Source organism: Triturus cristatus, chromosome 6 (genome assembly GCF_964204655.1).
Source record: "Triturus cristatus chromosome 6, aTriCri1.1, whole genome shotgun sequence".
NCBI classification, from domain to species: Eukaryota; Metazoa; Chordata; class Amphibia; order Caudata; family Salamandridae; genus Triturus; species Triturus cristatus.
Genome location: NC_140589.1, coordinates 1,381,616,639 through 1,381,630,799, shown reverse-complemented (window position 1 = coordinate 1,381,630,799; position 14,161 = coordinate 1,381,616,639). Strand labels below are relative to the sequence as shown.

General features: G+C 44.9%; 1 protein-coding gene across 3 annotated transcripts in view; it reads left to right on the top strand.

Annotated features, from left to right (window-relative positions):
* Positions 1-14,161, top strand: part of CFAP36 (cilia and flagella associated protein 36) — a 537,779-nt gene that overhangs the window by 204,328 nt on the left and 319,290 nt on the right. For all 3 annotated transcript variants that reach the window (XM_085612386.1, XM_085612387.1, XM_085612388.1), the window contains exon 6: positions 4,730-4,781. In XM_085612386.1, coding sequence (XP_085468512.1) covers positions 4,730-4,781 — 52 coding nt within the window. The remainder of the gene's footprint in view (positions 1-4,729; positions 4,782-14,161) is intronic.

Here is a 14,161-nt window from a genome sequence, read left to right as displayed (position 1 = left end):
AGTTTCCCTTCTATTAGTGAAGAGACCTTTCAGTCTCTTTTAGTGGAAATTAAATCAGGTGCACCTTCGGATTGTTGCCCCCCATATTCTTAAAGAGTGCCTTGCTATACATCCTGGCCCGGCCCTTGCCCTATTGAACAAATCTATTATATCTGGCATAGTCCCTCTAGCTTTTAAAAAAGCTACAGTGGTCCCCCTCCTGAAGAAGGTGGGAGCAGATCTGGCACTTCTCGCCAATTACCGTCCCATATCCCTGCTACCTTTCCTGGCCAAAGTTTTGGAGGGCTATGTAGCTAAATGCCTATCCAACTTCTTGGAGTTGTACAAACATCTGGACTCCCATCAGGCCGGTTTTCGCCCTGCACATTCCACTGAAGCCGTAATTCTGTCAGCAATGGACAGCTTACGTGATTTCGCTGATAAAGGTTGTCCCCGAGTTCTGGTTTTGCTGGATCTGTCTGCGGCCTTCGACACGGTCGACCATAACATCTTGGTCGACCGTGTTAGGGGGGCCGGAGTCTTAGGAACTGCGGCACGCTGGATTTCCTCTTTTTTGGAGGACCGTTCTCAAGCGGTGCGCCTTGGCCAATTCACATCTAACCCTCACACTACAACCTGTGGGGTGCCTCAGGGCTCGGCCCTCTCCCCGCACCTATTTAACATCTATATGGCCCCACTGAATAAATCACTAAAAAAGAGAAATGTATTGGTCCTCAACTATGCTGATGATCTGCAGCTCCTTCTCAGGGTTGACAGTTCCAACAACTCCATCATGGAATTCCAGGATACTATGCTATTTATCCAAACTTGGATGGATCTCAACCATCTCAAACTAAATCCTGGGAAAACGGAAATAGTCCTTACTGGGGACAGCCTTAAGCATTGGGGCCCCCAATATTGGCCCCCTGCACTCGGTCCACCTCCCATTCCCTCTAGCTCTGCTAAGACTCTGGGGGTACTTCTGGATAGTGGGCTATCCTTAAAAACCCAGGTTGGAGCTGTGGTGTCCAAATGCTTTTACCAACTGCGAAAAATCAGGAAAATTCACCGTTTACTTACTCACGAAGCTCTGGTCCAGGCCATGATTTCTACAGTATTATCTCATCTAGACTACTCCAACTCGGTCTACTTGGGAATGCCCCATTATCTGTTTAAACGACTTCAGCTGGTTCAAAACCAGGCAGCCCGACTTATTTACCACCAACCTAAATGGCAACCTGCCTCTCCTTTGCTGAGGAAACTACACTGGCTCCCGGTGTCACAACGTTGTGTTTTCAAGACCGGATGCCTTATTTTTAAGGCCTTACACAGTACCAGCCCGGAATTCATCAATAACCTCATACTTAGGTATTCCCCCACTCGCGACCTAAGATCCGCCCACCTTTCTCTTCTAACTATTCCGAACTTCAAGAGGGTTCGTCTCGGAGGTCGCAGGTTTACCACTCTTGCTCCCAAGCTGTGGAATTCCTTCCCTCTTGAGATTCGAACTTGCACCGACCTCCTTCCATTCAGGAAACTACTGAAAACTTGGTTGTTCACTCAGGATTAGCTTCCGCTTCCATGTCGATCTGTTCTCAAGCGCCATGAAGCCAACTCGGCGTACGTGCGCTCTATAAATCCCCCACTAACATTAACATGCATTATTGCGCTACAATGCCTTTATTTCACAGTTCATTTGTTACATCAGAGCTATCTTTAATAAGGTAAAGAACAGCTCAATCACGTTCCAGATAGATCCAGTAGAACCGATAAGGTGGCAGTTATAAATGTATTTCATCTAACTTGCCTACAAAAATAAACTGAGGGTAGCCAACACAGGACTGCATTCTGGGAATGTGAAGTAGTCTGCTGCCTTCAAGTCAAAGTGTCAAGTTCCTCTGAGACTGCGGCCTATTTAAATCCTACTTAAAAAGAGCATTCCAGCTCACTTACATGTTTTGTTCATTTTTAGGACTGACGTTCGCCAAGACCTTTTGATTTTACTAAAATTGTATATAATGTACTTAGTTATAGGGTCTCTCATCCAGCCTTTCTACGTCCATTGGCCTGTTGTTTTGTCATTCACATTTTTCTTTTGTACACCACAGCACAAAGTACAGTAGGCCAGTCCCCTTCAGCCATTCGCTAACTTCACTGTTAGTAAATGCATTCTACTCTTTCACAAGAAGCACATCCTTACACAAAGTAATTCCCTTCAGTAACAGGGACCTCTTTTCAAATGTGGGCTTTTTCAGAAAAACATATTTCTAATTTTTGAAAATGTCTCACTTTCAAATTTGTGAGACCCAGCAGCTCCCCCATCAATAACATTTTACAAAAAGAATGTAAAAAAAACATGGATTGACAAAGCCTAAAGACAGCAAATGCCGGACCTATTGTTTTTGCCAACGCTTGTTGATTTTGTTCGGAGCTAATAGAAACAAGCATTGGCATAGCCAATAGGTCTCACCTTTGGGACCTTATAAGTATTTAGTAATGCAGCACAATATCCTTGGTGCAACAACATCAACTGTTGCATGGCTAAACACTTACAAGGTCCCAAAGGCGAGACCTATTGGCTATGCCAATGCTTGTTTACAAAAGCTAGCCTTGTCTGCCTGGATGTGGCGGGATGCCAGACATGCTCGGCGGAGGCCACGCTGCTCACAGAGTACATGTCATGTCAAGATCTTATGGACGGGCACTATTTCGGGCATCTCTATATTAGGAGCAAGCCCTGACCCTGCTCAGGGGTCAAGATCTTTATTTTGGGAGCTAGTGCTAGCAAACACGTTGACGAACCCTCAGTTGTGCTTTCAGTGTGCTGCTCAGAATCATGTCGGAATTTGTCATCTCAGATTTTGCATTTGGAACTGTGGTTACGAAAATTAGCATGCCTAATGAGGTCAGATTTGAAAATGAGGCTCAAAAACATACTGAACTCCTGCTCCGCACCTTGGGAAGAACAGACTGGTTATGCAACCTTTTTTTGGGACAGACATTTTCCATGTGTAATTACATATGGAAATATTTGTAAATGAAATAAATAAAAATCATGCAAAGTAGCTTGAAAAAAAACATTTTAGCAGAACTGTCTAGCTTATATAACAGACACCTACAGTACACACTGTGGTAAACCAATGCCAACAAGCAATGCCTCCTCTCACCACGCACTGCTTGATTAAAACTGTGAGCGATAAAAGAGCGTTCTCACCTACCACTGTCCTGCCTTCTGCGCCACGTTACCTCAAAGCAACGCCACTGTGAGGAACACCATTGGACTAGGTGAAGACCCTGGCAAGAGCCACACATTGGATATGGGACTTGTTGCCAGCTCAGTGGGTTAAGTGCCTGTTTCGGAGATCTGTGTATAATCCGTAGGTCACAGGTTCCAGTCCCAGTTACATACTGGAGTGGATTAACATGCGAGACATACAAACAAACCGCCTGTCACACAATTCTGTTCCTTTGAGGTAGCTCAGCGTCTTAATAAATCTGCTGCAGCTCGTAGGGTGCAAATTACAGGTGCCAGGTTCCAATGCTAATAAAATAGCTCACTGGGTTTAGGCATCTGTTATATGGGTTTGGAAACATTATTTTCGTAAAATGCAGAAAGAATGTGATAGTCGCAGTTCGTATTCATAATAAAGTCGTCTGTCTTTCTAAAAACTTAGTAATACTCCCTTATGGTGAAAACTCAGAAAATAGTTCCCCCAAAGTCAGAATGTCTTTATTTCTTAATGCAAAACCTATTGCCGCCAACGCTGTTAACTTCAAGTTAGGGACACCGGGAGGTACAACGGTGCCTCGGAACGTAACATTGAAATATTCTGCTTATCAAGTGTTTTGTCCAGCAACACTTTACCAAAATTGGCCATTTTGTAGCACTATCACGTAAAGGATCATTTAAAGAGCGCCAGACATATACACTTGTCATAAAGATATTAGGTTAGTATGTGTGAAATCCCTGACACCAGCACTTACCTCAGGTCAAACACACTTACTGACTTTAGACTGATCTTTCAAGACCAAGACTGCTTGTCAGCCACCTTGGATTGTTTGACAAACATATACACATAAATAGGTGTGAAAGTTAAGACGTGTGTGGTTCTGTTGGTTGTTTAATTTTCACCCCTCAAGAGCGACTAAAAATGAGCCAGCTTTTTAACAAAACAAACAAGCGGTCTTCAACATGGACACGGACAGGGCAGAGCGAGTGGGCGCGCGGCTGCAAAAGTGAAAGCAGCTGCAGCGTCCACACGCTTTCTGTGTGCCCGCGAGCGATGCGCTGAGCGCATGACGAGAGAGGCGGTCTAGACACGGACAGGGCGGAGCGAGTGGGCGCGTGGCTGCAAAAGTGAAAGCAGCTGCAGCGTCCACACACTTAATGACCCGTGAAAGACAGATGGCGGCTGCGCTAGGCCAGCCAAAGCGTGGGGTAGCACTTTCAAAACCCACCTACTAAATGTCTCACAGTGCAGCGCATGCGCTGGCTCAGCGAGACCTAAAAAAGGGATGAAATGTTTGCTATCTGCGTTTAAATTATATTTTTGTAATGTGATATTTCTGTTTGAGAAAAAAAGTGTTTTGAGATCCCTCAAGTAGGCAAAGCATTTATGAATTTAGTAAACATATCAATATTGAATAATTGGGATTGCAAATGACTAACCATTAATTTGCCATTTCTTTCAATGTGCAATATGTTAATCTCTCTTGATATTAGTTTTTGTTTTGTGTCCCTTTTATGCAGACGGTCTAAAGAAGAATATAAGCAAGAACAATTACGGAAAAAGATAACAGAAGTGAGTTGAAAAGTGTCTGAAACATACATGTGCTCATACTGTAAAGGTACAATTGTGCTTTAACAATCTATAAAACGTCTTGGTTCTGAGCTGTGCTCGAAGCTGCAGATGTTAACATGTTGCTGACAATTACAACGAAAGATTACTGCAACCCTTTAAGATCTGTCAGTACTTTTCCACAAAAACATTTTAGCTTTTCTCTTTAAATGAAGTTTTGTCATCCTGTTTTCATCAGTTTGACTTTTTTTATTTTAGAAATCCATCCAAATGATGGATTATTGAGATACTCTACATAGGATATTGATTACTATTTGTTCTTTGGGATCTTACAGTGGTTCACTAAGATGCTGCAGACCGAGAAGTTTAAAAATGCTATTCAGATTGATCTAAAGCCTTAAAGCTTTGTACAAAAGAACCTGACTAGGCCAGACCTTTGCTTTAGCAGCCTCTAAATAGGTTTTTTTCATGTTTACTCCATGCCATTTTATGATTCTGTAATCTTTTCTGCATAATTCTGGATTTATCACACTTGCAACATAATCCATCGTTTTCTGCATAATATATAGAGTTCAATAAAAAAACTTTTTCTAGCTCAAACTGAAGGCAGTGGCAAAGGTTACTAGATACTTTTTCAGTTGCTATTGTGGTATTCATGTGTTAAACTGATAATAATGAACCAAAATTATTTGCTCCAAGATCACTTATGTATGTGAAAATGGTAAAATAGTGAAATAATACTGCCACAGAATTTAGCACATTATGCCATATAATGATTAATGTCCTAGCTATCGTAACCAAAAGTTTCAATTATATTAAGGACTTAGAGGTGAGGATTATGCTTCACTTTATTCTTAGCAGCCATTTTATTGCATTTTAACAAGAACCACATTTCCCGTGAATTGGTCAAAACGGACAACGTACAACAGTCTACAAGTGTCCAGGCGGGTGGCAGCGTCTGCACCATAGTCCATTGCCACTGTCCTTAGCTCCTCTTTCCTCACGCGAGTCACGCCATAGCCCTTTTCTCATGAGTCCTGTTTCCCAGTTTCCGTTCCTGGAAAGAGATAAAATTACCAAGAAAATGTACCCACAGACAAGGCTACACCATAAGCAAGGTTTGCACAATACATGTCCTTTGAATCAACATCAACTTACAAAAGTCATGGCAATGAGAATATAACTCAATACTTACTAGTCACGTGGAGGGCCTCCCAGATCAGCAATCCGTGGGTGGGATAATCCTCACCTCTGAGTCCTTAATAGAATTGAAAATTTCCATTATGATAGCTAGGAAATGTTTCATTCCCTGTCGGGACAGGAGGCAAAGATTATGCTAGTTTAAAGCTTACTCACCCCCAAATGAGCCCTATTCAGCACTGGCTTAAAATAAAACCTTTTAAAGGTAGAATCCGAGGACCAATTGGCCACGTTCATAATATCTTCCAGGCGGGCACCCAAACTGAACGTCTTCGAGGCCAATGCCCCAAGAGTGGAATGCGCACCAAAGATTTTAAGATCCACTCCAGCTTCCTTCATAACCCACCGCACCCAATGGTCTGTCGTCGGGGAAGACACCGCTTTGTACAGTTTTCTGAGGGCGATTAAGAGCCTCCTCTCTCCCGGTGGTCTGAAGTCCTTGGACATGTCCTCATAGGCTTTAAGACATGGAACCATGCATAACTTAGGAGAGTCCGGAAAGGCTGGGTATTCTATGACCCTAGTATTGGATTTAGTACGCTTGCTCATCATAAACAACACCTCGTCTAGGGACTTAACATCCGAGACCCATCTTCACGATTTCATGCAGAGCAGCCAAGAGTTGCTTCCTCGGTAGGAACGTACTGGGTTGCTTGAATAAGAAAAGGTTAAGCACCTTATTAACATCCCATTGAGCTGATTAACGTGGTTCCGGAGGGAGTGGTAACCGGCAGCCACCTAAAAGGTGGTACACAAAAGGATGTTCCCACACAGGGGACCCTTCCACGGGCAAATGCCCGACAAGATAGCAGAACGGAAGATGTTGATTGAGTGGTATGCCAGACCTTTCTGAGCTAAACCGGCCAGGAAATTCAGGACCTGAACTATGTCGGCGCCCATGGGATCACAACCCCATGGTCACTCATTCCAACTACACCATTGCATCCAAGCCGACCGGTATCGCTTGATGGTGCCGTCGGACCAGGCCTTTGACAGGAGGTCTTCGTCCTGTGTTGAAAGTCCTAGGAGCGACCATCGACCCCTGTAATCTGCCACTCCATTAGGCGGAAAGACCCCTCCAGCACCATCTAATGTGGGAACCGACACGGTTGAAAAGACGAGTTGGAAACAGGGCAAGACTGATTGGAAAATTCCCCCAAAAGTTCCTGAAGAACCGGTAACCAGACTTGCGACTTACAAATTGGGTGATCAAAATAACGTCCGCCCCCTGGCATCAGAGCTGGGCTGATGCCCTCGTAAACATTGCGAACAGGGGTAACGCATACCCTGTCTCCGGCTCCCGGTTCTGGAGAAACGCATTGGTGGCTGCAGACAGAGGATACGGTCTCCAACTGAAGAACTTGGGTATATGATGAACCAATCTGGAGGCAAACAGGTCCACCGAAAAAGAACCCCACTGATTCAGAAGGCTGGCAGAAGACTTCCGGATGAAGGTTCCAAAGAAAGGACTGCCAGTCCGCCACCCGTTTCTCCTGACCGGGAAGATATTCTGCCACGACCAAGATCTGATGGTCCAGGCAGACCTGCCCGAATTTGGTTGCCAGATCCGAGAGTACCTTGGAGCGAGTGCCCCTAAGTGATTGATATACCTGACTGCCGAATATGTTGTCCATTTTGAACAGGACACAGGATTGGATCTTGTCTCAGGTCCAAGACCGGACCGCAAAGGCCTCCAGCTGGGGGCTCCAAACAGTTGATGTGTAATCTCTGTTCTTGGGGAGACCACAACCCTCCTGTGGAGAACTCTCCACAGAGAGTGCCCCAGCCAGACCTGCTGGTGTCGGATTCTATAACAAGGTCTGGAGCCTAAAAGAGAATCGCTCTCCCATTCCATGCTTCCATGTGGGAAAACCACCAACTAATCTCCTCCTGGCGTATCTGAAAGGATGACCAATTGAGAGTAAGTGAGCATCCTTTCTCAGGTACACTGCCTTCAATCACTGAAGAGCCCGAGAGTGCAGGGGTTCCAGGAAAATGGCCTGAATGATTGACAATAAGTGACCTACCAGGCGAGCAATCTGTCGCAAGGACTCTCTTTGTCAGGTTAACATTCTCAGAAGCTCAAGCTGAATCTTTGTCACCTTTCGAGAAGGAATGGTTAAGGTGACCTGGGTGGTATCAATGAAGAACCCCAGAAAAACTGCTCTCTGAGAGGGGATCAGTACGAATTGTTCCTCATTTCCTACACAGCCTAGGCTTTCGAGCAGGTTGACCACCATCCGCAGTTGGACTGACAACTGTTGGTGGTCTTGTGCCAGAAGGAGGACATTGCCGAGGTAAATGATGAGGTGGATCCCCTCTCCTGAAAGGTATTCCATGACTGGTTTGAGCACCTTCGTGAAGCACCAGGGGGTGGAAGAGAGGCCAAAGGGTAGCGTTGCAAACTGAAACATCTGTTGCTGCCGGATGAATTGGGGGAACCTACTGTGAGAAGGGAAATTATGTGCGGCCAAGTAAGCATCCTACAGGTCCCGGCGGACCATCCAGTCTGCGTGGCGTAAAATGTCTTGGAGGTTGATCCCCCCCCCATTTGAAATGATGGTACACCAGCCACTCTTTAAACTTGCATACATTTATCACTAATCTATGACCCCTGTTGTTCTTATTTACTAGGAAAAGGTTGCTTATGAAGCCACGCAAATGAGGGCTGGTAGGACAAATAGCTCCTTTTGCGATGAGCGAGGCATCCTCTGTGTTCCCCAACTCTGCCTCTTGCTGCAAGAACTGGAGCGATCTGGGGTGTGTAACCTGACATGGGGACCCACAAAATTATATGTGAAACCTCCTGAATCGTCTGTAGGACCCACGCAACGCTTGCGATTGACTTCCAGACATAGAAAAATTTGCCAGGCGGACCCCCTACTTTTATAAGGCAAGATGGGCGAACACTCATTGTAATGGGAGGTAGTGTCAAATCAGTTCTGTCCTCAGCCTCTGAAGCACTGTCAGTGGCTCTGGTAGACGTTTCCAAAACGGGTCTGATCTTGGTGCCTGGAGCCTTGCCCTCCAGGAGGATATTGGGAGAAGGACTGGCCGGCAGAGCGACCCCACCTCAAATGGCCCAGCGGAAAACCCAAGAGGAGAAAACCCTTTTGATAGAGGACTTGGCTTTGTCCAGTAATGTGCATGTGTTACGAAACTTTTCCAGTACCTTAATAAAGTGTTCACCAAGAGTCCCTCTTGTGCCACAGCCCCTGCCTCAGAATCAGCGAGGTCCCAAAGTTTCAGATCCACTTTTATTAAGAAGGAACTTCATCATTCCTTGGACAGCGCATAATTGCCATTGCTCATAAAGGTGATTGCACGCTGTGCCCATCCAGAGAGGACCTCCGAGGAGATGAGGGATCTTGAAGCCTTGGCATCCTCCGCCATGTCGAGAATCTTAGTTAAAGGGCTAAGGGCATCCAGGAGCTTATCCTGGCACGCCCGCCAGGAACTGTTGATGTCCTTTTTGTGGCCTTTTATGAATTTCGCCAGAAAGGTGGCCATTCTGAGTCCAGTTCCAGAGTCAGGGCCACTTTCACATCTAGCGAGGGGCGAGGGCACTCAGCCTTGAGGCAACGATGGGCTTCTTTCTCTAACGGGGCTCTGATCCATCCCGCCACGTAGTTTACCACCTTGGGGGAATGGGCCACTCTAAAACGGGGATGGACAAGTTCCTCCGAGTCTAGCATGTCTGGCCCATCGTCAGGACCATTAGGGCCAGTGGCAGGAGGTATAGAGGAGGCCACCGAGGCCTGGATGGGCCGTTCTCCTCATCAGTGTCCCTGTGGGCATCATCTGGGGGATCAAGCGAGACCATGCCTGGTGACCCCGTTGCCGGGCGAAACGAGTCCCTGGGTGTGGGAGAAGGTTGGGTTTGGACCAGGAACGCCTGTCTAAGACGTGCAAAGAAGTCATGATCAAACCCCTGCCTCACTGTGGCATTTGGTCGGGACGGGGTCAGTATCCGTGGGCTGGGCAGAAGGGGGGGTGGGTTTCGGATCTGCCTGGCCATGTGAATTCGACAGCTTTGTGCATTCACGTGTAATTTGCTGCGCCAAGCGCTTCGCCATGGGGGCCATGAACTCCTCCACCACCGGTAGAATGAAACATCACTGTATGAAATGGGGTCAAATCAGCCACCTGGGAGAGTGCCCCTCAAGACTCTCACAGCCTTAACATGTGAATACAGACCCCAGGGGGCATTACCCCACCACATGCACTTAACATGTGAATACAGACCCCAGGGGGCATTACCCCACCACATGCACTATCAACGCTTACACGTACACTGCGTCACATTCCTTCAATTTTTTCAGGCTTAAATGCCTGTGCAGACCCCAAACAAGGGGCGTCACTCTCCAGGAAGCAGAGGCTCAGGCAAGTGGCACACACAATTTTGAACTCTTTCTTCCCAAAACCGCACGTCACATACCATAGAGAAATCGCGCTATCACCGTGCCACCTGGTGGAGGGAGGCCTCCTCTACACTCTGCTACAACCAGGGATATAATAATAGCTGCGTAGGAGCACCTATGCGGTCCCGCAACCGTGCAAACGCACACATTCCAAGAGTAAACAACCGTTTTTAAAACAGTAAAGTCACAAGAGAAAGAAACTGAACGCAGCGAAGAAAGAGGAGCTTAGGACAGTGGCAAAGGACTATGGTGCAGACGCTGCCACCTGACTGGATACTTGTGAACTTTTGGACTACTTTGTCCATTGTTTGTTTATACCAATTCCCAGTGTTTCATGGGAAATGTGGTTCTTGTTAAAATACATTAAAATAGCTGCTGAGAATAAAGTGGAGAAACCGTCAAGCATAATCTTCGTCTTCGGTCCGGACTTAGAATTTTATTTTACTTGCCACATAACATAGTCAACTGTGCACTTAATTAGACCTCTGTTCCCATATACATCCCGTGGCCTACCTTTTGCTTACAGGAAGAGGCTTGACAATGTTTTTTTTTTTTTTTTACATAGTTGTAAAACAATGTGCGCTCTCCAATGTATGAGACCTTTTCCACATAAGGTTTAGGTTCTGGGTGTTCTCAAGGAGCCTCATTTTGATGCTAAAAATGTGTTTCTTATATGTCTGACTGTTCTGATTACAATAGTTTCAATAATTTATCGCATTAGTCTTATTCAGAGTCTGGCTATCCTGTTTTTTTAATGTATCTCTTTTTATTGATTTTTCACATTACACTACACCAACAATGACATAGTATTATAAAAGGTTTGTTTACCAATCACAAGAGCACTGATGAATAAGTGAGCATTTCCATAGCAGTATCTTCATACTATTCATATTCCAACATTATAACCATAGAGTTAATATACAAAGACTAAAATCTGATGTCCGGGAACTTCCGAGTTTTGCATTTTTGTGGGATGATACCACGACCTTTCCATAATGGTACATTTGTCCATTGCCATTTAATCACAGGTGGAGTCGTCTAAGAGATCCAGTGATTCTCATTATTATTTGGCTAATAAGAAGTCTAGAGGATCTCTAACCTTGTCTGCATTAAGAGAAAATTTTGCTCAATAAAAATCATCCAGAGCTACTAATTTTAGTGATGTAATAACAACCACCCTATCCAAAATTGTCAGAAGTGACCACATCAATGTATTAGGCAGGGTTGTCAGCAATAAAGTAAAAAAGAGTTAGTAATTTGGAATGCCTCTATATGAGTAATACATAACAGCCATAGCTGCAATCCCCTGGTTCCAAGGTAACAATATGAGTAATAAACCTCTCCAACAGATTTTCATCTTAAATAAATGCTTTTTAATTTTGGTGTACATATTATAAATCAACTAAGCAAAAGCTTCTATATATGAAGACTGGGCTGCACACAGGAGAGCTACTCACAGGTACCAGGAGAGCGACTAGTAGCTAACGAGCCGCTCGTTGGAGACACCTTGTCTAGACCAATCACTGTCTTGTCACGTCTCAGAAATCCCTCTTCCATTATTCTCAGTACCAAATGATTGTGGATTAAAGTGATACAGATTTGGAGCCTTTTGGAGAGGATCAGAGAGATGCAGGACCAATATTTCTGAATCTTTGGAAAGAACTGTGCCACATGCAAGAAATTTCTACCTCAGCCCAGCACCTCAAAACGTGTTGGGGGGATTTTTCCTTCTTCCAGAGTTGTGGCAGTGTATTGTAGACTCCCTGCATGTACTTGCATTGACTAAGTCAGACCTTTACTGACAGTTCAAGTGTTTGAGCTTCTATTTTTGTCTTGCACCAGTCATTGTCATCTAGAAGGCCGACTTCTGTTTCCCAGGCTGCTTTAATATCTGCCAGTCTGTCTGCGGTATTGTTTACAATGCATCTGGAAGTCTGCAAGCTCTGCTTACACTCCATGGGGCTTATTGTTAGTTTTGTGTCCAATGCGCTATATGACAGTGTGGCCATAGAGTCCCTAAAAAACAGTCAGTGCATGCCTCAGCTGCAGGTATCTAAACAATTGGGATTTGTGTAATTCAGTCTCCTTTAATAATTAGATAAAGGACTTCATGTGGTCCTTTTTCCAAATATCTCTACCTCTCAAGATACAAATTTTGCCCCAGACTGAGCAGCCATTCAGTTACTTGACCTGTTTTAGCCATGTCCTATGGAAAAGGGGGACTCGTAAGTCATCCACCCATTCCAACCCACATGAATGCTTTCCGCCACAATCACTTCCAACGTGCTGGATCATTCCAATGTCCAAACATCCTATCATTAAAGTTGGTCAGCTGGGTCTCCTAATGATACAGCTGAGTGTTTGCCATTCTGAGACCGCCGTCATACCATGATTGTACACATTACTCAAAGGACACATTGGACACCTTGTGCACCCATGTAAAGTTTCAGGCATATCCCTATCTTTTGGAAGAAAAAATGGGGGATTTGTAGTGGTGGTTCTGCAAAGCAAACAGAAATTTGAACGGAGAAATTTCTTTAAATAAAGCCACCCTGCCAGTAAGTGATATTGGGAGAGAGTTACAGTGGAGTAAGTTAGATTTAGTTGTTCTCAGTGAAGGTGGTATGTTGAAGTCCAAGGACAACTAAGGGTCCCTAGTGACATACATTCCTAGATATAAAAGCTGCCCTGTACTACCAAATACCGGAACAGCCAGTTAATTGCCAGGTCATCCACCCACCTCGCCTCCCCTTTCACCATCCTCTCTCACATAGTGGTTACATGACAGACTTATCCCAGTTGACTCCTAGACCCAAAATCATCCCAGTTTTTCTAGGATTTCCATGAGTCTTTGACACAATCACCTGGGGTTTCTAACATATAGGAACTGGTCAACAGTATACAATGACACAAGATCTTCCCTTCGCCCCCATTCAGGAGCCTGACCCAGGCTATTCATACAAATCCATGCAGCCAAGGTTTCAGTGGCCAATGCAAATAATAGTGGGTAAAAGGACACCGCTGGTTTGTGTCTCTTTCTGTGGGGAAATGAGGGAAGTGTACACTGTTCATTTTTATCTGATAGAATGAATCAATTTCATATAAGACATACATACTTCAAGTAATCAAGACCCAGATTAGAGTGCTCAAGAACCTGCATCAGTCCAATGTCCAAACATCTAGTTTTTCTTGTCAAGCCCTTTTTCGGACTCTTTTTCAAGGTCTAATAAGCCAATAGCTGCTGGTCCTGGCAAAGTATGGGCATGCTCAACTTCTAACTGTGCCCATCTCAAGTTGTGTTGTGTCGTCACTCTGTAGATATAGTTAGGAGCTAGTTACCATAGTATTTTTTGGGTCTGCTAATCACTTTGGTGCCCTTTGATGTATCATCATGAAATGTATCCCCCCCCCAAAAAAGGGTTAATCCACCTCAAATCCATCCTTGAAAGTTTCGGGGTGGCCCTTCGAGCGGGAGCCAAGAAAAATGGGGGAGCCCCTAAACGTAATATTCGTAACATATATTGGCCGTAGAAACATATGCTTTGCATTATCCTGCCATCTAGTATTGGGCTCAGATGATTACAAGTTGTTTTTCTTCGAAGAAATCTTCAAGTCACGAAGTATAGTGACGCCTCCTCCTGTGTTTATTGCGTTTGTTCCTTGGCTCTTTTGTTTTTTTCCACCATCAGGTTCGGACTTCGACATTGCACCTCCGGGACCAAAGCTCGATTCCTCACTGAGGTCTTTGCAGCTCCCCATTTT